Genomic DNA, 24,643 nt, shown 5'->3' with positions numbered 1-24,643 from the left:
TTCTCTTTCTCTGCCATCTGTCCATCATTTGCAAACTGGCACCGGGTTGCCAGTTTGTTGCTCCACTATCCCTCCTTTCCAGTAAACAGCAGCAAACTTTTCTTGGCACTGCGTTGTCAGTTTCTCTGCCATTGCTCCCTATTTTCTTGCTTTCTCACACAAATAAAAGCTGCGCCTCTTTTTTAGGAGATCCGGACTCCACAGTGTGCATAATTCCTCAAGGCATACCTTCACTTCTCAAATGCTTTCACTAGCATCACTTAAACCCTCTCTCCTGGACACAGTCATTCAGGACAGCTACTTCAAGACAAACTCACATTTCTTCACAAGCCGTTGGGTCATTACCTGGAGCATCAAAAATCCCAGCATGCGCCCAGCAGCAGAGTTTCTGTTAAGAGTTGAGTCGCATCGCTATTCCTCTATCAATGTCTGTCATCGTCCAGAATTTCTTCTGATCTCTTCTCCTGCCATTCCTTCCAAATTTTTCCAGCACATGCGCCACTCAATGGAATCCCTGACCACCCCATCAAGGTCACGGGTTGCTTATCATTGCAAATGATTGCTTATCGTTGCTTATCAAACCTGCCTGCCTGCCAGTCATATTTTTTGGAACAGTCTTCAACCTTTGTAACATACAAGCATTACTGGTTCTAGGGCAGGGGTGTCCAACTCCAGTCCTCGAGAGCTACTGTCAACACAGCCGAGTCAAATGATTGGATCACCTCTTCAGCATGCCATCAAGTTTGGCAACAAGGCCTGGTAACAAGCCATTCATTTGATTCAGGTGTGTCGGAACAAAGATGCATTTAAAAGCTGCTGGACAGTAGCTCTCGAGGACTGGAGTTGGAAACCCCTGTTCTAGGGGATGCCCTCTCTGGGGATCTGTCTGGCCTGGGAGACACTACCAGTCCCCTCTGAGGCCTCCCCCAAACCTCAGTCTCTATTCAAGCCATCTGCCATCACCTACTAGAAATGCTGTCAAACCTAAAATGAGAATGTAGTCCCAGCTAGTGAAATCTGGCCCGTGTTTAGAATTGCCACTTGTGAAAAAATGTGACATGATGGAACAAAATAGACATTATTTTTGAAACCAGGAACCCAAGATTAGCATAGATAATCTGATATGAGTCTTAGCATCATATGATCTTCCACATATCCAAAGTTATAATGGCAGCAGGCTTCCTAAAATATTCTCTTCAGCATAATCCACATCTGCTTCTTCCTGTTTCCAGTCCAGGATAGATGTATAATCCCTCCAACACTTCCTGGATCTCCCCTCATTGCCCAGAAATCCTGGAATTCCATTTGAAAAAACCTCCGTGAAAGTGAAATTCTGAAATCTAGTGCTGGATAAAATCATCTGGAAGCAGGAAATTGTGGCCCCCTTCTGGAGCCAGACATGAATCCACATAACAGACCAGAATCTAATATGTTGTTATTATTATGAAACCATTTATGGTTTTCAGTAGCAGCTTGTTTCCCCGTCGCCACACTTCCGATGTCTTAGACCCGGAATAGCACATTAGAGACCTTTCTTCTCCACTTGGCTGCTCATAATTAGCGTTTAAAGGACACATAGTGAACGTGGCATCGACACCAACTTAAAGAAGTAATTAAACCGCTGATCCATCGGGCCAATCAGAACAGAGTGTTCTCCCCCCTGCCCGGGGTAAGATGTGAAGCAGCTTCGGAGCAGTGGAGCAGACATTCATTCATATGAAATTGTTGCAGCTCAACACAATGTGTGAGAGCAGCGTGAGATGGCAGCCATTTTAAATTAGTAAGCAAACAACATCAAACAATGCCAGAATCAATACACACACACACACACACACACACACACACACACACACACACACACACACACACACACACACACACTGCTTGCTGCACATGTTTTTATGGATTTCCACAGAAAAATGGTCAGTCTATAAAACTCTCCACCCCTGTGTGTGTGTGTGTGTGTGTGTGTGTGTGTGTGTGTGTGTGTGTGTGTGTGTGTGTGTCGATGCGGCAGATGCAAGCTCTTGTCTTCACCTTCCTCATCACATGGTTCACACACAGTGTGTGGTTGCCAAGACAACAGGTATTGGAGTGGATAGAGAGCCCTGGGATTGGTGTGTGTGTTTTGTGTGTGTGAGAGAGACAGGTGGAGTTACTGTGTATTCTGTGCTCGCTCTTCCTGCTGCTGCAGATTGATCGAGCTCTGAAATGGCACGAGCAGTGAAGCATGCAGCCAGGCTTTACCACGCTGTAGGACTCAAAGTGTGTGTTTGTGTGTGCTTGCAATGTGGGTTTTTAGGTATAATGATTTTAATGCGGTCACAGGATGTCGTCCAAGGTGACTCCTCAGAGGAAAAATGGTCATCATCTTCATCAGCAGTTGCACGAGGTAGAACAGACAAAGAGAGTGAAGATGAGGAAGAATAGGAAAATTAAGCAATGTTAATTAAAGTTAATCAATGCTGCAGTTTAGCATGTTAAACCAGAACCAGACCTATCAATTAAACTCATTATCTTGACTGTAGCGGTCGCCTAAGCGATAGACTTTGTTCTTTCACTGCAGGAGAAATCTGTGTTCTCTTAATAACATTAATAACATATAAAAGGCGTTCCTCTGCAAATACAGGCCCAGTTTGTGGCAAATAAACAATAAAGCAATAACGAGCTGCCTCTCCAGTGAGTCCCACTTTTAAAGAGAGCGTTCAGCAAACAGTGCTGAAAGAACTGTTGCAGAGGCAGCTGAATGATTTTGAGGACAACCACAACTACAAGCAATCTCCTGGAAATCCAAGCTGAAATAAGCGGCTGAATATCAGCGGCTGAGCTTACAAAAAAGGGCAAGTGCATTGTACACTTTTAAATCATTCTCTTGGATGAAAGGGATAAAAAAAAATGAGTTGTCTCTCAGTGGTTGCCTCTCTGTTGACCAAATTAACTGATTAGATGATCATTAAGCAGCTGCTACCCAGTGCCTGTCTATTTAAATCTGACCTGTTCACGTCTTGGTGTGCTCATGTCCTCCTGGGATCACGATTTTCTCTTTTGAAGTTGTTTTTAGACTGCTTGTATCAGTCTCAAGGTCAAAGTGGGCTCAGTAGTATATCACTTCTAGTTCAGTGACATATGTGGCTGGTAGACTGACAAATCTGTGATCAAATTTACCATCACTGAAACCATTTTAAAGCATTTACTACAGTAAGTATAGAATATAATCTGCATATTAAACTCTGAATCAGGAGTGACATGGTGCAAGATAAATTTATGTAAAAATATTTGATGGTTTCAGTGTGATACTCCTTTGTTTGAGTCTGCCCCATCCAGTGGCTTGAATCACTGTGCAGAGCAGGTTAAGGCAGGTGATGCTACATGGAGGATGTGGTTGGAGCAGGATGATGCAATCTTTGATCTCACGTCTAGGTCTCTGCAGACACTGCTCTGGAGTTCAGGCAATCTCCAGTTAATCACTGCAACCCTTATTTTCAGTTTAGCTTAATTCCTGGACACTGCATGTGTTCATTATTTAAAATAAATGCTGCTTTATCTCAGCATCAACAGTTCCGGTCTTTGAATGTCTGATTATTTTAAATGTGAAGGATGTGAAGAGTCAGACCTTTGTTCACATATGTATTTATATTTATTATATTTTTATTTATATAAAGTCAGCCAACAGAAACAACATGATGTAACAACTGCATTACATCAGCATCACTATGATATGTTTTTAATTTTGAGAAAAAGAAGGTGATCCTACAGATTTCTTTTTAATCTGTAAAACTCTGGAAGAGTCGCCAAGTCTCAAGCTTCATTTTGGTTTGTATAGGTGTATGTAGTATTAATATATATTTATGAATTTTCCACACAACTAGGTCTAACTTACCAGCGGACAGAAACGATTGCGAAAACAAATATTCGTTAAGTATATTTGTTTTTTTCTTAATTATCCGTGTGCAGATGTGCGGACCCAGTTGGTGGAGCAGCAGCGCTGTCTGGAGCAGCAGACAGAGATGCGGGTCCAGCTGCTTCAGGACCTCCAGGATTTCTTCAGGAAGAAGGCTGAAATCGAAACAGAGTATTCGAGAAACCTGGAGAAGCTAGCCGAGAGGTTCATGGCCAAAACACGCAGCACGAAAGATCATCAGCAATACAAGTAGGCCTGCTTACCTGAGTACGCATGCATGTTTGCATGTTTCGGGGGGCACATATTTGTGTATTAAATGAAACACACAAAAATGTATTTACTGAAAGGGGACATATCAGGGATTTACTTTACCATAAATATTCATTTTTTATAACTTTTGGAGCTTTAAAACTGAGTTGGTTATTGCTAGCTGTTAGCCTAAGCTTAAGCTAATTTACTTACTTACTTTCCCATGTTTTTTTGAACCAAAGATATTAGTCAAGTTTATTCATTTTAATTCATTTTAATAATCCCTTATATCAGCGGTCCCCAACCTTTTTTGCGCCACGGACCGGTTTATGCCCGACAATATTTTCACGGACCGGCCTTTAAGGTGTTGCGGATAAATACAACAAAATAAAACTAGTACCGGTACCGAAAAAAAGAAAATTTATTCATAACACACGTGAAAAGACCAAGGAAAACCGAGTAAACGATAAAAACGATAACAAAATAACGCTGAAAACCGATAAAAACCCTGAAAACTATACATTTCACACGTGAGCCTCAACTCTCGCGGCCCGGTACCAAACAACTCACGGACTGGTACCGGTCCGAGGCCCGGGGGTTGGGGACCGCTGCCTTATAGCACTTCACATCAATAAGAAACATTTAAAACTATGGAGAAAAGTGTTTTAAGTAGGCTTTTTAAAAAGCTTGATAGCTTCTATTAGCATTGTAGCTAAAGCTCTTGCCCCTCCAGAATAAGATTAACCACATAGTAAGTTATTATTTTGCAGATAAATTACTTCAATATATATAAAACCTCCCAGTGATATATAAATAAGAAAAATAATTAATGGCTACAATGATAAAATAATTGAATATACATGATTCTGAAAAGTTCCACTCAGAATAAGTATGTTTGCTCGAGGTACTTTAAATGTATTTTAATACAACAAATTTAATAAAACTTTTCCAATATTAAGATATTTAATATTTGTTGGTTATAGGTTTATAATTTTTTCTTATCTTTGCCAATTTTCTTGATATTTGTTTATTTTTGGTCCTCATGTGCCCCCATTTAAAAAAGAAAAAGAAAAAGGCATTGGTGTTTTTTTTTAGTTACTGCTCTCTGTTCTTTAAAAAATGTTATATATCCTGTAACATACATCGGCACCTGGGTATTTGGACGTTATACATTTAGGTCATGAATAAAGTAATGATGAAATGATATAAATAAAAATAAAATACGATTCAGAATTTTGCATTCAAATACAGGCTGTTGATAGAAAATTTCTTAAAATGAAGCACAAAATATCTTTAAATACTTTTATTTCACATAAATTTTAAAATAAATTTTTATTTCACATCAGAAACAGATTACTAAATGTTTGAGGTGTGAAATAAACCGCAATGGAGTTTGAAAACAAAATATGGATGTGTGTGGTTGGAGGATGTGTTTGTGCGGGTGGTGGGGGGGCGCAAACATTTTTCTTGTAAAACAAAGGTGGGCCCAGCAAAAAAAGTTTGGGAACCACTGATCTAATATATGTGTTTACCGGGGAGTTTGTTCAAACCTTTACTATCTGTCAATGAAGCATAGGATAGCTACTTAACGGAAAAGAAAAGGCCAACAGTGGATATTAAGGGCTTGAACTCAAATGCATTTATCTTTTATCTAAATGATCCTCTCCACACAGTTTTAATAATCCACATATAAGTTGTATAAATGAGTGTTTTTGCTATGTTTAAGGCATCTCTCACTTTCCCTCTTCCAGAAAGGACCAGAATCTGCTCTCACCAGTCAACTGTTGGTATTTGCTGTTAAATCAGGTTAGTTTATGGTTTTGTGAATCTCCTCAAAGTCTTTTTGAAATCTCTGAGCTATGAATATACAATGAGGCATGTGCTGTTAAATGTAAGAAAAGCTGTTGCATTCGATCTTGTACTTAGCAAAGTGGCTGAAGCTTGTGCTCACCAACTATTAGAGGTTTTATTCAATCCTTTCAATCTTTCCTTGACATGTTCCCAATTCCTGTCCCAGAGAGACAAGCCATCAACAGTCTAAACGAGTACAGACCAATAGCACTTATATCAGTAGTCATGAAATGTCTGGAGAGACTTGTATCTCAATACATCAAAAACTGCCTCCCTCTTAACTTTGACCTGCACGAGTGAGCTCATGCACCAAACAGCCCTCCAGATTTCATTGAGCCATTTTGAATACCCAGGAAATTATCCTGGAATGCTCTTCCACCTTCACCACAATCGTCTCGTATATACTGGTTGGTAAAATATGTGACCTAGACCCCTCGCCCCCATCTGTACTGGGATTAAAGACTTCCTTACCAACCATCCACAAACGGTGAATGCTGGCCACCATCACACTTAGCACTGGCTCTCCTCAGAGCTGTGTGCTGAGTTCTCCTGTATGCCTTGTACACATATTTAATTTAGTTCAATTATATTTTTATAACACCAAATCACAACAACAGTTGCCTCAAGAGACTAGTGTAAAGAACTTAAATAATAGAGAGAAACCTCAACAATCAGGCAGTCCTGTTTGAGCAAGCACTTGGAAACAGTGGGGAGGAAAAACTCCTTTTTAACAGGATGAAACCTCCGACAAAGTTTGATTCATATGTGGAGGTGAGTCAGCATACAGAGAGCTATCTGGGTGTTGCTAGCCCTCTTCTACGTCAGGGTTTCCTCAAATTCATGGGAACCAACATCGTGGAGAATCAGCAGTAACCCCATCAGAGACCAGGTTTACTGAGAATGCTCTGAAGGAACTACACAGAGGGAGAAACTGTTGGTGGCCTTCCAACGCTCCACTTTGAGAGTGTACTGCATCACAGTGTGGTAACAGCAGAGGTTTATCAGCACCACCCAGAGAAGCATCAGCTGCCCTTTCTAGAGGACATCTCCAGCTCTCTGTATCTCAGCAGGGCAAAGAAAATAATGCAAAACCTTTCCCGCCCTGGACTGCACTTGTCCAACCTGCTGCCTCCAGACAGACCAGACAGTACAGATACATAAAGAGCCGGAGCTAAAAACAGCTTCTTCCCCGTGGACCATCAGAACTCTGCTGTAAATAAAGGAGTGCAATAGCTGTTCTATAGGAAATGGCGTTCCGTTAAGTCCAGTCATGTCCTAAAGATGTGTGTCTGCCCTTAATGCTTTTATGCATTGTATAACTTTTAAAACCACATTTATTTATTTTTAAATACACTTATTCTTTTTCAGTCTTTTTACCTACAGTTTTGCACTGAATAGAATAGTTCTCAGAATCTTGTATAATTCCCCAAGGATTATTATTATTAGTAAATTATTATTGCTACTGTTGTTATTAATTATTATTATTATTATTACTATTACATTCTTTTATACCAATCTCTGTTTTCCAGGTGAGGAGGGAGAGTAAGGACCATGCCACCCTCAGTGACCTCTACCTAAACAACGTCATCTCCCGCCTCACACACATTAGCGAGGACTCGGCCCGCCTGCTGAAGAGGGTGAGCAAGATTATCATCACTATATACTTTGATATTTATGCAAACAAAATATCCTTCATGTGTTAGTCTGTTAGTAAAGGTTTCTCCACTTCTAAAAGAACAGAGGTCTTTATTTTTAATGCTTTGTATGTATTTGCTCGGGAGCATTTTTAGACTAATTTTGTTTACTTTGTCAAATAAATGAATGTAGCCTGGTCTCATAATTATATTTCTGTTGATATGTCGTAAAAACCTTATTTATCTAAGAATAATGAAAATCAGTGCAGGAATATTTTTTACATACGACAGAATGAGGTTTGTTGCTGCACCAGAAAAGTCGATTTCCTGTCTTTAGGACATTATTGTTACACAACTTTTAAGTTTTCACTTTTATTCAATATGTAACAATAGCACCACAGTGGATTCTTCTAAGCTGAAGTTAAAGAAGTACCATTAGATCAATAAGCAGTTGTTTTTTTTGAGTTAGTATCAAAAACAAAACAGAAAAGTCTACAAAAGTTAGTGTTGTGCTGACTTGTGTCGTTACATTATTCCGATGAAACCAGTCAAATCTTCACATTTATTTTTGCATTCTCACTCCCATTGAAGATTTTAATGTCTTCATCATCTTCAGCCTCCTGTCTTTTTGTCAGTCCCATCGTCTTCAAACCCAACATCACAGCAGGTCTCACTACCATCTTGTAAACCTTTCCTTTCATTCTCGCTGCTTTCCCTCTGTCGCCTGTCACTTCTGACACTTGTCTCCACCCACTCCACCCTGCCTGCACTCTCTCCTTCAGCCGCCTTGTGCACTGTCAGTTACTTTGAACGTTTGACCACGGTACTTTCACTATCTCCTTGCCTATCTACCTGTATCCATCTCACTCAAATGATTTCCAAAAAAAGGGTTTTTCCTTAGAATGTTTCTGTAATTGCTACATTTCCTTAATATCAAAGGACTTTTCGGTCAAAATTTTATGCAACTTACAAACTGATGCACTCTAGTTGCCTTTAAGAATGTTTTTGAGACACTATCAGAAGAAAAACAGCAAACTCAGAGTCTGAGAGCAAAAAAACAAGCTGAAACTCAGCTCAGCTGTTCATTCTCATTAATTTCATCACGTCAGCTCATACTTTATTGCCATCAGAATATTGATTAGCAGCTGCTTTAAGCAAAGGATCTGAGTGCCTCTCCCTCAACTGTGTGTGTGCCCCTGCACAGAAACAGTGGTTATCCATCAGGCAGGCTGAACAGCAGCAGATATATAAATGAATCTGACCACACACAAACAAATGAATTCATAAATGAAACAAGCCGCGCTCCGCTGCCTGCTCTCAGACTGGATTTCTGTCTCATGCATTAAACAGCCGAGCAGTTTGGGAAAGAGCTATGTGGCAGCATTAATATTACATTATGCTAAATGACTGAGGAATCCCAGGATGGATGAATCCCGTTCCCATAGCGCCCGCTGAGAAAAGATCAGTTGAGCTTGTCGCCATGGCCACAGGGCTGTCGGTGTTGTCATGGCCACTCAGCTGTCTGTCTCTTCCTCTTCAGAGGAGAGTTTCTGAGAGGACGCGGCGATGTGATGGAGGTCTTGCTGTTTATAGCTGCTGGCAGTAGCTGCACTTTAGTTAGCATGAATAAAAGACGAGCCGGAAGCCAGATTAATAATGAACACGGCGAGCTAAAGTTGGAGGCGGGTAAAAGTACACCAGTGTGTGTGTGTTTAATTTGCCAAACTCCAGCAGAGCTCAGGGGAATACTGACTTTACTTTTTATTAAAATCAACTCTGCGACTTAAAGAAGCCGTATGAAAAAATAACAACCCCAGAGGTCTGCGCACACGGATGGTTTCCAGCACTGTAAAAATACATTAATGGTACTTTAGTGCTGTACTCGAGCACAGTACTGAGGTACTTGTGCTTAGAGCCACTTCTATAATCCGTAGTTTATATTAACAATTTATAAAGTGACAATGTGATTGGGCAGCTGTTCTCTGAAAAACTATAAAAAGCAGCTGTATCACGGGAAAAGTGAATTTTTAAATGTTTTACCTTAAAAATTAAGTGATTTAAGCATTAATAATTACAGTAGTCAAAATTAGGCTATTTATAAAATATAATAATAAATTTATACAGTACTTTCTTTAGCAAACTTATAAAGGAGTTCAGAGAAACTACTTATAAAATAAAACATAGATTCAGGATCACCTCTCAGTTGTGACCTCCGCTTGTATTTGAGTATGAAGTGGATGAAAGGAGAATTATCACCTCAAAGTCCGGAGGATTTGTTTTTTTCTGGGTGTAGGAGTTAAAATGAATTAAGTTTGTTTACTCTGGTCCAAATCGGTTGATGAGCTTTCTCCTTGTGGTTTGGTTTCTTTTCACACAGAGAAAAATTCAAATGACCTATAATGCGTCTGGCTTGGCACTTAGTACAGCAAAAGGGTCCTGGGTTCAAACGTAGGCGGGGCCCTTCTTATGCTTGTTAATGTTGTGATCATTCAGGTCAAAAAGATGTGAGTTGTTAGAGGATTGTTTCCTGTAAGTGTCATTGTATAAAGAGACAATTCTAAAATGGTGCATAAATCTGTGAATGTCTTTATTTGAGAATATGCTGGTAACAGGTTTCTCTTCTCATTTGTGTGCTTTAGAGTAAGGAGATCCTCTTCCAGCTTCAGGAAGACCTCATGAAGCTTCTGAATGAGCTTTACACCGTAAGTGGAACAAAAGTTATTCTTCCAAGGCTTTAAGACACAAGTTTTTTAATGTGTTGGTGTTAAACACATTTTTATGTGGTCTACAAATGCAACAAGAAAAGAATGCACTTCTAAACATTTCATTCATTTACGGTTAATCAGGTAATAAAGCAGTAAAAAACCAGACCAAGGAAGGATTCTTGTAAAATTTCAATCAGGTTTTTAAAGCTGTTATAGCTGGTGTTGGGGTCATTCCTCAATAATGGGTTGCACAATAATCATGCACAAAAATGACACATTAAATACACTAACAGCAAGTGTCTGACAGTCTTTTGTTGGCTCACTAACTGCCCCTCCCACTCCCACCTCTGCATCTTCAGCACTGTGAAAAAGTATTTACCCCCTTCCTGATTTCCTAGTCACTCCAAATCATTTGCCATCACCCCCAACCAGTCACAGCAGATGGCTGCCCCTCTTTGAGCCTGGTTGCACTGAAGGCAACTGTTGTTGTGATTTTGCGCTATACAAATATAATTGAATTGAATTGGCTTGTTTTTTTTTTCCACATTTGCCACACATACATTTTCAGATGACATAAAATTAACACAGCAAAAGAACATCATACCAACAGTCAATTGTGGCGATGGTGGTAGTATGACGGTCTGGGGTTGCTTTGCTGCTTCAGGACGACTGATAGAACCATTAATTATGTTTGCGGCCTCAAAATCCTGAAGCTATAATTTTGTGCACTGAAGCTCAAGGGCACTTGGGTCCTGCAGCAGGACGATTCGAAAGACAGCAGCAAGTTCACCTCTGGCTGCAAAAAAAAAGCTGTTTTGGAGTGGCCTAGACATAGTCTGGAATCAGACTGAGATACTTCGGCATGACCTTAAACACGCAGTTTATGCTGGAGAACCCTCCCATGTGGCTGAATTAAAACAATTCTTTAAAGAGGAGTGGGCCACTTCAAAAGCCTCATTTCCAGTTATCAAAAATGATTCATTGCAGTTTTTCACACATTAGTAGATGCTACCTTTCAAACATTAGCTGGCATTACAGTTTTTCTGTCTAAAGCTTTTTGTTTTCAATGCTTTAAACAGGTAAACAGGACCTGTTATGCTTTTGCTTTCCTGTCTTTTGAATGTTCATTTAAATCATGGCCAGAGTTACAAATAATGAAGTCAGTGCATGTGCAATTAATCACAGTGAGCAAAAAAATAGGTTTCAGCCAGGTTTTTTCTACTCTTGGATTTGTGTGGTGTCATAGAGAGCAGATATTCCTAATGTGGTTGTCTCAGAAAGCCCCACCCACCTGCTGTTCCAACTGTTTTTTTAACAATGAGGAGCCAATCAGGAGAAAGCTGGCTGAAGGAGGAAAGAAGCCTATACGGCAGTTCCAGAGGATGAGGGGCTGCAGAGCAGTGATTCAGAGTTGATTCACCGCCCTGCAGAGCTATTCGAGTCCAAGAATGAAAATATGGTTCTGGAAATGAGCAGAATAGGTTCCTTTAATGGTAGTAACAGGGAACTGTCAAAGCAAAGTCAGTGGCTTCTTTTCACAGCTCTGAGAGCTTCCTTTATAAATGCAAAAATTGTCCTTTCTGCCTCACATTTCTCATCCATTCATTTTTTCTTCTGCTTTTTGTCTGACGTTATCCTTCTAGCCTGCTTTAAAGTAAAAAGTCTGCCTCCTGTTGGCTGCCAATTATCAGGTTTTTCTTCAGGTCAGAGCGCTGGCCTTAAAAGCTCCTTGTCCAAACAATAGAAATCAGATTAGAGCAGCGCTGATAACCTTGGGGGGATAAAAAAAAAGACAGTCGACCCCGGCTGCAGCGCACTGCTGTTTTCCTATTTGATTGGGCTATTATGGGCTGCTGTTGCCTAGGTGATGAAGACATATCATATGTACCACGCGGAGACGATCAGCGCAGAAACCAAGCTGCGGGAGGCGGAGCGGCAGGAGGGGCGCGTGAAGGGCGTGTCAGGGACTGGCGGAGGGGTGGAGCCTGTGTTTGGCCTGCGGATAGAAGAGCGCCACCAGAGACGCAACGCCGCCCGCAAGATGGAGAAAATGAGAGAGAAGGTAACAGTTTTATAGAGAAAGGAGACTGTGTTTCCTCTCAGGTGTCATCCAAAGCAACCAGATGGGTAACCTGTTCCTGCATGAGATATTTTAGAATGAGATACTTTCTTTATGTAATCCTAATACTTTCCACTTCTTGATTTCAACATGACTTGAAAGCAGAAAGGACTAATTATGAAAGCTATTTTTTTCTTCTTGTTGATCGCATTTGCAGAACAAACGAGGGGAATCGGTACACAAGAACCAGAAACCAACCATTTAATCTTCTTTATGTCTGTTTCTTTACTAGAGGAAGGCAAAGTACTCAGAGAACAAACTGAAGACCGTGAAAGCCAGAAATGAGTATCTGCTGACTCTGGAGGCCACCAACGCCTCGGTGTTCAAATACTATATCCACGACCTGCCCGATATCATAGATGTGAGTAAATTACAGAGTGTATTTGTGGCTCAAACCTTATATTCATCACTTAAAAAGGTTGTTAGGTTTGTAAGCCTAAATAGGAATTTGTTTGTTTAAAGGCAGTTTTAAAATGTATGGAGAGAGCTTTTATGAGATTATTTTTAGGGCCTCTGTTAATAGGAATAAAATTCCTTTAGATTTTTCCCATGGCGAATGTTACATCTATTACACTTGAAACTATGGTAGTACTTGAATTGCCTTGCAACTCTTAATTCTCTTAATAAACGTCACCAATTTCTACAAAATACATGCGGTCTTTTCCCTCTCGTGAATAAATCCCCATCTTTGTTTCAGTGCTGTGACCTTGGGTACCACTCCACTTTGAGCCGGGCACTGAGGACCTACCTGTCAGCTGAACTGAGCCTTGAAGCCTCCAGGAGGGCGGGTCTGGAGGTCCTGGAGGGGGCTGTGGAGGGCCTGGACCCTGCCCGTGACAGGCAGCGTCTGCTTGATCTCTACCCCACTGCTTTCTGCCCCCCACAGAACTTCAGCTTCCAGGCCCACATGGGCGACACAGTCAGTTTGCCCCTCTTTATGTCCTTTCAAAATAAGAGTCTGACACATATTATTAAATTTAAATGTTCACCACAGAGAATTTAGACCTCTGAACAGCCATTTTCCAATTGTCTTCTTTTTTGTTTCATACCAGGTGGCCCAGATCACCTCCCAGCCGCAGGTCCAGTCTGAGCTCAGCCTCCGCCTCACACAGCTTCAGACCCGCCTGGCGTCTCTGAAGATAGAAAATGAGGAGGTCAGACACACAAGTACACCTCATAAAACTCAGGAAAACCATTTTGACATTAACTCTATTTTGAGTTACTAACTAGGACTACACTAAGATGGTTTATAAGCCATGTTTTCTAAGCAACTTCAGTAGGCCCACACAGAAGCTGATCTAACGTTTAATCCCAGATGGAAGAATTTAATCTGGAATATTTTTGACCGTTATGGTGCAGTTAGAGCTGTAATGTGGCTCAAAAGTCATCTGTGCCTGATATGTGTTACTGCAAGTGTTAATGTTGGCTAAGATGACATAACTCACCTGAAATCTGGCCCATATAAGGTGGACCTGAGACTGAGTCAACACCATCATTCGTTGCTAAAAGAGAACTGCAGATTTGCCCAATAATACCTGGGGCACTTATTGGTATTTGGACTAAGACTTCACATTTTTGTGTTTATTTTTATGGTCTCATCTCATGTACAGGAAGTTACCTCTTTTTCTTATTTTTTTCCCCTAATCCTTCTTAAAGCGCTGATCAAGAAAGTGCCTACCAGTAAGTTCAACAACAGATTTCTTTGAGCTGCTAAAAAATATCATCACTGTGGACACAAATTTACTTGATGTTTGCACTAATCTGTCCTGTTGTCCATCTGAGATATTTAGCTCCAGCTTTAGAAATTAAAACAACATAGAGACTCTGGTAAAAGTGGCCAAAACCCCTCATTGATTATTAATAACTTTCTAACAGTTATAAACTTTGCACAAAGTTATGGTAATTTATACAGATTTAATGGGGTGATAATGTGGCATATGTAGCCTCTAAAAATAAAGTTGAACCATCTGATAGCTGTGTGGTGCTGCAGACTGCCGGTGTCCTCGCTGTTGTTGTGCACAGAGGGCAGCTGTTAACTCACCCCGAAGGGCATAAAAATGCTGAAGGAGTCTGGATTAATGAGCTGCATCTGCACATCTCAGCGGCTTACAACCCACACAAACACAAATTAAAAACACTCATAGACTCATTACTCTTGCTGTAAATATAAACACTCTTTGCATATGCAGCATATGTAAACACTGCACCTCCTTAGGCATTTTTGAAAACAAAGCCACGCCCATAAAAAAATGACAGTAATTCAGATGCATTGATCCATGGAGCTGTGCTGAGACTGAGTAATGTGTTCAGATCTTACAAAGTTGCTCTTCCATTTAATATCGGTAGAAAAACTCGAGTCCAGTAGACCAGCAGACATCACCAAATGCTGTGTTTGCTCCCTTGAGATGCTCTGCATGACCTTTACTGCAGAATATCACATTTCTTTATCTTTGGTTCATTATCCATTTGCACTGAGAAGCTCTGTCTGATCAGTTTTGCAGCATTCAGCCAAATCTGAGGAGAGAGTACAGCTCTGTACACTTCACATTTCATCCTGCTGCTTCTATCACTAGTGGTCTGGTCCCACTGGTAGCCATACAGGCTCATGCCATAACGATGCCGCCACCATGTCGGACAGATGATGTGGTATGCTTTGGATCACGAGCTGTTTCTCCCCTTTTCCATACTTTTCTGATACAAATTCACCTTGATTCAGTTTCTCCTTTTATTCCAGAATTGAGCAGGCTCTTTCAGATGTTTCCTTGAGTGTAACCAGTGGTTTGCACCTTGTCATAAATCATAAATCCTCTGTATTTATATTCATGAAGGTGTCTTTTGATTGCAGACTTTGACAGTGATCTGCCTTCCACTTCAAAAGTGTTTTTTGACTTTGTTAAATGTTGTGAAGTTGTTTTGATTAACAATGAAAATCATTCTGTCATGATGCACTATAGTTGTCGTCTGTGGTCTTTCAGGAATTTTTTGTGATGCTGAGCTGACCAGTACATTAATTTGATGGCTTCTAAAGTTTCACTGATAGGTTTATTCTGGGTTTTCAGCCAAATGATGGCCTCCCTTATCTTCACTAACATCTCTTTGGACCTCATATTGAGAGTAACATGTAACGTGGATACTTACTATGCTGTTCCACTTTTCTGCCACCTTTCAGGTGAAGAAGACCTGGGGTGCAACTCTGACCACCTTGCAGGACATGACGGTGCTGGACGACTTTGACGTCTCCCAGAGCTTCACCCACAGCCCGTCTTCCGAGTCGGTGAAGTCCAGCGTGTCGGACGGCTACTTGAACAAACCCAGTCTGGCCAAGAGACGGGCGAACCAGCAGGAGACCGAGCTCTTCTACTTCTCTGTAAGCCCAGCAGAGCAGATTTGTTGTTTTTTTTTATTTGACACTGTTTTTCACCCCAAGTTACTCATATTAGATGAAGGTCGGTTTTGAAAGTAGCAAATATTAAATAAGTATAGAGTAAACGGTGGCATGACATCCAAAACAGACTACAGTTAGTCAGATAAATCAGATTTCAAATAAGTTGTTACAGCTGCAGAATACAGTTATACTTTAGATTTCTATATTAGTGTTTTGTTAACGTAGTTTCCTTTATAACACCACAAAATGCTGTCCTGCTTTTTTTTATTAATTTATGACATTTTTTAAATTTCAGATTCGTCTATCTTCTGGTGGTGTCTCTACATTCGCTTACTAGATGATTCAATGTGAAGTTCATTGTGCTTTTAGCTGCTTTACTTGCACTAATGTACAGTGTGTATTGTAATCACTGCATTCTGCATACTCATACTTTATTTTAGTTTGTATAATTTAGCCTTTGTGTTTGTCATTTATGTGATTTCCTATATTCAGAAATTCCGCGAGTACCTGGAGGGAAGTAATCTTATTTCCAAACTTCAGGCTAAACACGATATATTAAAGAAAGCGTTGGCAGAGGGTAAGAGTCTCTCTCAGTCTTCTTTAGTCTTGTACTTTGTCAGACAGACTCTGATCAGCATTTCTTCACTTTTAAATCTTCTCCTTTTTTCTTGCAGGATACAAAGCTGAACTGCTGACTACAAGGTAAGGTGCTTTCCTGTCGCATCGATAATAAGTGTTGTATCTCTTTGCTGTGCTTTGGCTCTCTAAAACTCTCATCTTTTGCTTTCTTTCTCCTTTTTGTACGTGTTTCAGCCGTGGGCGGAAGAACTCCCACAGCAAGCACCAGGTAAAGTTTGACCTCATCCAGGTTTTGAGGATTTGGGGAGGTGGGGGGTTCATGTTCTCCTCAACAGTAGTCAGTGCAAGATATCAGCAGCGCAATCTGCTAATTTGTCAAAGGCTACAATTTGGATTTGAAAGCCCAGAGGAGTGTAACCAATAAGCAGAAATATTAGCAATATAAATAAGGTTGTCATCTACAATGCAATGAAAGTGTATTAATGTTGCCCTCAGAACAGCAAGCTTAAGAAGCAATAATGACTCATTTTTAGGATTCATTTACCCATAGTATTACCCGTCCCTGCACCTGCACCATGTCAGACATTACTCGGGGCAGGAAAGATAACTTCTTGAACTTTTTATGCATACTTTTTGATCAATTGTTGGCTTAAAAGATAGCAGGACAGTGAAGCTGCACACACAATATCGATCATAAAACATTAGTAGTAATATCAGTGTATTAATGTAACACAGCAAAAACTACATTTCAAACATAAACATGTTAGTAAATGGCCTGCATTTGTATAGCGCTTTACTCAATCCCTAAGGACCCCAAAGCGCTTTACACGTTCAGTCATCCGCCCATTCACACACTGGTGATGGCAAGCTACCCAGTAGGAAAACATGGGGTTAGTATCTTGCCCAAGGATATTCGGCATGCAGCCAGCAGGCAGCCTGGGATCGAACCACCAACTTTCTGATTAGTGGCTGACCTGCTCTGCCACCTGAGCTACAGCCACCCCGCGAGTTTTACAATAATAAAGCAATTTACACCACAATTCTCTTTTCTGCTATGGTGAGCCATTAATCTCATAATCAAGGGATATACCATATAAATGTAATGTTTTTGCATGTCTGTTGATTGGTGCATGTCCACAACCTGTCTACACATAATACATTAATGTACATGAAAAAGATCTTCAAGAATCTTATAAATATAACAAAATTAAAAATACTCTGCACTCCAATTGCGTTTTTGTAGGATTCAACCAAAGCCATACCCTTGCTTGTGGAGAGCTGCATCCGCTACATCAACCTACATGGTGAGTGTCACTTTTCAGCTTTAAACAATGTGAAATAAATGCTGTAGTGGCTGATGCTGACAGATGAAGGGCTAAATTAGAGAAAGGGATGAAGCGTTTGTTAGTTACAGCAAAGAAAACGACTGGAAGGTATGAATTTAATGTACTGCAGTCCTTCTTCCTGCTTTCCATCAGCTATAATTTTGGTTCAGAAATGTTGTTGCGTGTATTTGTGGGCTGTCCAGAGGTGTTTTACACTTATAAAACTAAAAGAGGGACATTGTGAACGGTGCTGCAGGAGGCAGTTAAATCCTTTTTTGTTGATCACATAAAGCCGCCTAAATCTTAACTGTCAAACTCTCGTGTTGGCATCCTTTCACCCTCTTCATTCTGCAAACAACAAAACTGCATCACAGCCAGCCCCTGACAGCTGAACAAGTACAAAACAGTGATTTCATTTTAATTCAGTCATTCCCAAGCTGCAGCTGATAATCATTTTTTTGTAATTATGCTATAAAACTGAATTTAGCCTCATACTCAACATGGTGTGTTCTACAATGTACTTTTGGTGGCATGTAAAATAAAATGTACTCAAATATTCATATCGTGATATATTTTACATTTTAAGTAATCAATAGCAAAATAACAGATAGAGACCATGAATAAAAGCTCTTTTTGTCTGCCTATGAAATGCACGAAACAGTCCAACCCAAGAGTTCATAGACATTGTGATTGTGTTGTTTATTCAGCAGTGACTTCTTGGCCGCCTACTGAATATGCAACTGATGTAACTCATCATTAGATCCTTAGGATAGCACCTAGTAGCCCAAGTTGGCAGCTACCAATTCTAGATTAAGAACTACAATCCTAACTAACACCAGTTTTTGGCAGAATGTTACTCTAGTCCCTAGCAATCCAATACTATCAACTAGGCATTGCTTCCAAGGCATTGGTGTCACATGGCTAATAAATAGCTTTTGAAGCTAGCTACTAGCATCCCTCTGTTATCAACTACAATTTCTATGTGGTCAGTGGTCAGTAGGCATATGAACTACAAGATTCATGCATTGATTAGTACTTTATCTTGTTAAATCAATATATAAATCAGTCTTTGGCACTTCGCCATAAAAAACTAGCAAGTGTTCATACTACAACTTATGTCAACGTTTGTTTCTCAGCATTTGGGACAGATCTGCTAGGCTTAGACTGTGACTATGTGCAACCTCCATCCCTCTGCTGTTCCCAACAGGTCTTCAGCATCAAGGCATATTCCGGGTATCAGGATCACAAGTGGAGGTCAATGACATCAAGAACTCGTTTGAAAGAGGTGAGAGGTCAACGGGAAGGTAACTCGACTGTCATGTGATAAGTACGCCGGCAAACTTGTATTTGAGGATTTCTCTCTTCTGCCTCTCATGCAGGTAACGATCCGCTGATTGACGAGGAAAGCAACCATGACATTAATTCTGTGGCTGGAGTGTTGAAGCTCTACTTCAGGGGTTTGGAGAACCCTTTGTTTCCCAAGGACAGGTTCAATGACCTCATCTCCTGCGTCAGTAAGTACTGCATAGACAGACTGAATCATTCATGATAAAAACAGAAAAATAATGTAAAAGAAATGGTTTGATCACAGAGCAACCAAAAATCCACCGAATATGTTAACGATTCAGAAAAGAATCACAAAGATTTGATATTAATATTAGGATGTTTATATTAAGTTAAGGATCGGGACTTTTTCATAGCAAATAATCCAAACCACTGACCTTGTCCTGTGGATGGGCTCATTTTGGATGTTCTCTTGACTGAACTTTGGTCAAATTTCAGTGTGTTTTTGCCACTTAATGGCGTTCAACTCTTGTCAAATATAGCTTAACCACATTATCATTCTCACTGATGAAGCAGGCAGTGTTTTTAGGAGAAAGCATGGGAAAATATGACCAACTATCACTCCTAACAGGAGGTTAATTAAAAATGTAAAGTTTTAATTAAGCACTTTTTACCTATAAAAAGTGCTTAATTAAAGCACTTTCATTAAGCACTATTAAAGTGCTATTGACAATGTCCCTCTTTTAGTTAAAAAAATCCTGAAAGAGCTTGGGATGGACCTTCATAACACTAGATGACATGCACTAGTTGCTAGATGCTAGCATATACTTGTTGCACATGGCGAACAAGTATAACCTATACAAGCTACATAGTGGATGAAGTTATGCAGAGCTCCAACTAACTTGGGTGGTGTAGATGCAATGAAATGTGAAAAGATCCAACAGTTGGTTATTTGTGTCCCAGTGAAATGTTCAAATCAAGTGATTGTCTGTGAAGCTCGACTTTCATTTGCTTTAACACTTGAGTCTGAACCGTTTGTGCAGCTTCCATCTGCTGCGGTGAAGCTCAGCATGAATCTCTGTCTATCTATTCAGCCCACACGCAGTCACTTTCCCTCTCGGTTTCCTCGTCTTTGTTTCTCGTTAGTGTCTCTTTGTCTCTTTGAAACCCATCCCCTCCACAGCAGAGACATGGAGCTGCCTGCTTCCCTTTCTGCGGCACCGACTGGCGTGTTTCAGGATGTGTCATCGTGTTACAGACACCTCGTGATGTCTCAGGGACTCATAATGACTTTAGATTATGTGCATTTTCCTGCTGCAGGGATAGAAAACCTGTACGAGCGAGCGCAGTGTATCCGTAAGATCCTGCTGGGTGTCCCAAGGGCGACGCTGGTGGTGATGCGCTACCTGTTCGCCTTCCTGAACCAGTGAGTATCCACTTATACAAAACCGGGCCCTCACATTTATGATAATTGCCCATTTTTGTGTTTTCCCAGCTGGGTGGGGAGATGCCTCTCCTGTAGTGAAAAGGGTTCGAAGTGCACACTTGTATAGATGATAAAACACAGCTCATTTTGTTTCTGCAGCCTCTCAAATAAATATAGAATGAGAGAGCAGCATGGAGAGGCAGGAGGTGTGAACAGGAAGTGTGATGAGCTGGTGCGATGTACCAGGCGAGTGATGTACTGGTGTGTTTATTAGCAGGGCTCTGAAATGCATTCAGCTTCAGTGTTATTAAACCAGGAGCTTCACGGTCGAGCGCAGAGAAGATATTTCAATCACTATTTGAAATGAAAGCTGCAATAATGGAAAAATGCCAGAGTTTATTGAATACAGACTTTTAGCTTTAGAAGTGTATTTATATTGTATTAAGGCAAGCTTTTTTAAAATAATAAGGCAAAGCAGAGCATCACATAAAGAGCTGTGGAGTCGTAGTTTGCAGGAAATTTGCTGCATGGTTTCATAGTAGAAGAGAGAACGTTAAAAAACATGCAGAGAGTAACAATATTAGGACCTTTTTGGTGATATTAGAATATTCTTTAATAAAATAATTCAGAAAATACAGGATTTTTTTCCTTTTTAAATTAAAAATAATTATAAAAATTCATTGGATGCATTTATTTTATAGGTTTTCAAAGCCTAAAAAATTACAAAACTTTATAAATTAATGCAAAGAACATTGCAAGTAATAATAATAAAAATAAAGCAGTAACCTAATAAATCTCATGTGATCATAAATTACATATTTCTGAGGTTTCGGGGCTGCTGCTTCGAAGTTCAGAAACATTTATGTTTCATTTTAATTTATCATTTTATTATTTTTCATAAAACTTCATAGAACTGTGGTTACATCAATAACTAATCTTTAATTATTTAATTATTATTTAATCTTTTATGTAAGTAATCTACTAACTTCTGAACTCTTACGCTGTCTTCTCAAACCAGACTCCATTTAAAAAATAAATAAAAAGCATAGAGATTGTATTCTCCATTACAGTCTTGTGTATGAATCAAAACCTACAAATTGCTTTGTCACCTTTTGAAACCAGCAAACAACACAGAAGTGTAAAACTGACTTTTGCACAATTAATCTGGTGAGTCATAGTTAAGCATCAAAAATGCTTAAAATGCAATACCAAACAAAAACATTTGTGGTTTTTCTTTGTCTTATCTGAAGGTATATTCGGTATTTTAAGGTGTGAACTGTTATTCAGACAAAAAGAAGAAAACTTTTATTGATTAAAAAGTCAGAAAAAAAATCACGATTTTATGTTGTTATTAAGTATCAGAGAACCATGGTTACGTGAGAAACCTACTGTTGTGCCACTGTAGGTCTCAATTAGAGCGAAATGGTGATCAATCACTTAATCGACAGAAGTTTAATTGGCAATTATTTTAGTAAAGTCTCATTTTAAACAGTTATTATTTAAGCAAGATTTGATATTTTATTTCAGGGAAAATTATAGTTCCCTTTACTTCTCAAACTAGACTCCATAAAAATAATGTCAGTTTAAGACAGATGAGGAAAATTGTTTACAGTCTTTTTAGTGCTCACTTTTCTTTTTCCTCACTGCTCCTCAGAGCCATATTTCTAATATTTAGACACATGTGTACAGTGAAACATTAATAAAGGAGTCATACAAATTTCTAAATTCAGTGTTTCTCTCAGTTTTGATAATTAACAGTTTAATTGTAAACAAGTAAAGTTTGGCCACATTGCCCACGTTTCTGCAGCCTTTCCCAGTACAACGATGAGAACATGATGGATGCTGGAAACCTGGCCATTGTGTTCGGCCCCACCCTACTGCCGACACCGGAGACCCTGGACCAGGTGGCCTGCCAGGCACACGTAAATGAGGTCATCAAAACGGTCATCCTGCACCATGACAACATCTTCCCCGACACCAAGGAGATGCCCGGCCCAGTGTATGAGAAGTGTATGACTGGAGACCAGTACTGGTGAGCATCAGGATGTTATCCTTTATTACGCTCTGTTGGAAATTAAATTCATTTATGTTATTAATAACAAAACAAAACAGGATTTAAGACCTCTATATGCCCATTTCTTCGCCAGCCTTGAATTTTGTTTTTATATTTTAATGTTTTCAGATTAACTGTTTCATTTCTGATATTTTGGTAAATTCTTACTTTGACAGTTTCAACCACGTGTTCCCTGGTATTTCACCTTTAATTCAAAATGCAGAAATAAATCACACATTGATATCATGCAGTATGACCCGCACTTCACGGGGACATCAATAATTCTGATGTTCATCAAGAATAAACACAACAAATCTTCTTAAAGGTACCTTCTGTAATGAACCTCTGCAGGATTTAACTAAAGCTTTCACCACAAGGGGGCAGATGTTTTTTTTTCCACTGGGTGTGTAGAGATGTCTCCAGATGTGTGCAGTTGTTTAATGTCTAATATTTCTTTTTAGCTTTCCTTCATTTCCACAGGCTTTACCTTATGTCCCACTGCTGCTGGAAGTAAAAATGACACCAAAGTACAGTCTGGCTGTGGTTCAGCTTGCGTTGATAACTCTTTAAGCTATTTTAAACAGAGGAAAATACTTCAGAGCTCCTTAAAAGGGCAAAGAAAGAAACACCCTGCAGAACCTGAACCAGAACATTTTAGGTTTCCTTTACTGTCACAGTAACTCAGCAGTAGATCTATGTATATCACTACATGTACTGCAAAGAGGAATTTCTTATAGGAAATTCTGCATTCTTTTAATGGTGTTTAATGTATATAAATAAAGGTTAACTGCAGGGTGGGGCCTTTGAATAAATTGAGCTGTTAGTTTGAGCAGACACCTGGCAGCCTGTCAGGAACACGAGGTGTTGGAGCAGACAGTAATCCTTCTGCTGTGGGAAACCTCCTACAGCTTCTCTTTTCCCACCATCTTCTGAATCTTGACATTCTACTGTAGCCGTAAACGTCCTCAGACTCCAATGAGCGGGCTCGCCTCCTGCTGTGCGTGTTTCTCCCTTTGTTCCCACACTGAATGGACGGGTGTGTGTCAATCTGCTGCTTCTTCTTCCCACAGCGAGAGTCCGTTCAGCGAGCCGGGAGCGTTGGAGGAGGCCGAGCCCGACGCCGGCACCGAGACCCAGACCAGCGACGAGGGTACGCATGACCCCTGACCTTCACGCAATCGCCCACACTCCCATACTCGTACTCCCTCGTGGTGGTGGTGGTGGTGGTGCTGGAGAGTGGTTGCTACGGCAACAGCAGCCATGGAGACACTACCACCACTCTCCTTCCCTCCTTTCATCCACACCCCACCCAGCCTCCCCTCCCTCCTCCCCATCTCTCCATCTGAATTAATAGAAAAGACTCTTTTTAAAGCTCTTTTCTGATTGGTGGAGCGGTGGGCGGAACAAAGCCTAAGGGACTGTTGATTGACAAGTTCAGGTTCACCTGCAGTTCGATGTTTGGCTCTTATCTTCACCTCCTCCTCTTTTCTCTCTCTGTCTCTTTGGCAGAGGGTGAAGCTGTGGAGGCGGTGGCGAGGTTCGACTACGTGGGCCGGTCGGGCCGCGAGCTCTCCTTCAAGAAGGGAGCCTCCCTACAGCTCTTCCAGCGCGCGTCACATGACTGGTGGGAGGGCCGGCACAACGGCAACCACGGCCTGGTGCCTCATCAGTACATCGTGGTGAAGGACAGGCGAGTGCACAGCCCGAGATGGTTTGTACACATCAAAAACACAAAGTTAAAAAAGCTGCAGCACAGTCTGAAAATACTCGAATCCATAAAATAATCAAAGTCCATCATTAAATGTGCTAAAATGTTTAGAAAACAATGATTTTCAGTTTGTGTTTTTTCACTTAAACAAATGTATTTGATTTTTTTCCTGATTGCAGGCTTCTGAAATGATGCTTCTTTTTGGTTTGCGTCCTCATAAAACTGCAAAATATCGTTTATAAATTACAAAAACTGTTGTCGTTTATTGAGTTCATGCCAGTATTCAGAATTGCATATGTTGTACTGTTTATCTACTTTTTAATGATTTTGCTAAATTACAGGATAATAATGCCAATGCATTCAGGGGTTTTTTGTGTGGCTACATCTTAAATGTGACCAGAATTGTTTTTATAAATACACACGC

The 24,643-nt window shown here is 40.2% G+C and overlaps 1 protein-coding gene across 4 annotated transcripts in view; it reads left to right on the top strand.

Annotated features, from left to right (window-relative positions):
- LOC113009193 (SLIT-ROBO Rho GTPase-activating protein 1-like) overlaps positions 1-24,643 on the top strand; it is a 41,689-nt gene that overhangs the window by 11,552 nt on the left and 5,494 nt on the right. For 2 of the 4 annotated variants that reach the window (XM_026147377.1, XM_026147376.1), the window contains exons 2-20: positions 3,955-4,150; positions 5,902-5,956; positions 7,531-7,638; positions 10,275-10,337; positions 12,205-12,402; positions 12,692-12,820; positions 13,157-13,378; positions 13,512-13,613; positions 15,629-15,826; positions 16,337-16,421; positions 16,519-16,546; positions 16,658-16,691; positions 17,667-17,727; positions 18,956-19,033; positions 19,128-19,262; positions 20,353-20,458; positions 22,266-22,490; positions 23,582-23,661; positions 24,021-24,201. In XM_026147377.1, coding sequence (XP_026003162.1) covers positions 3,955-4,150; positions 5,902-5,956; positions 7,531-7,638; positions 10,275-10,337; positions 12,205-12,402; positions 12,692-12,820; positions 13,157-13,378; positions 13,512-13,613; positions 15,629-15,826; positions 16,337-16,421; positions 16,519-16,546; positions 16,658-16,691; positions 17,667-17,727; positions 18,956-19,033; positions 19,128-19,262; positions 20,353-20,458; positions 22,266-22,490; positions 23,582-23,661; positions 24,021-24,201 — 2,284 coding nt within the window. Of the gene's footprint in view, positions 1-3,954; positions 4,151-5,901; positions 5,957-7,530; positions 7,639-10,274; positions 10,338-12,204; positions 12,403-12,691; positions 12,821-13,156; positions 13,379-13,511; positions 13,614-15,628; positions 15,827-16,336; positions 16,422-16,518; positions 16,547-16,657; positions 16,692-17,666; positions 17,728-18,955; positions 19,034-19,127; positions 19,263-20,352; positions 20,459-22,265; positions 22,491-23,581; positions 23,662-24,020; positions 24,223-24,643 lie in introns of all 4 variants that reach the window. The other 2 variants (XM_026147374.1, XM_026147373.1) reach the window with 1 other exon arrangement.

This window comes from Astatotilapia calliptera, chromosome 17, assembly GCF_900246225.1.
Source record: "Astatotilapia calliptera chromosome 17, fAstCal1.2, whole genome shotgun sequence".
Taxonomy (NCBI): Eukaryota; Metazoa; Chordata; class Actinopteri; order Cichliformes; family Cichlidae; genus Astatotilapia; species Astatotilapia calliptera.
Note: the sequence above shows the minus strand (reverse complement) of the source record. Positions and strands in the feature narration are given on the sequence as shown.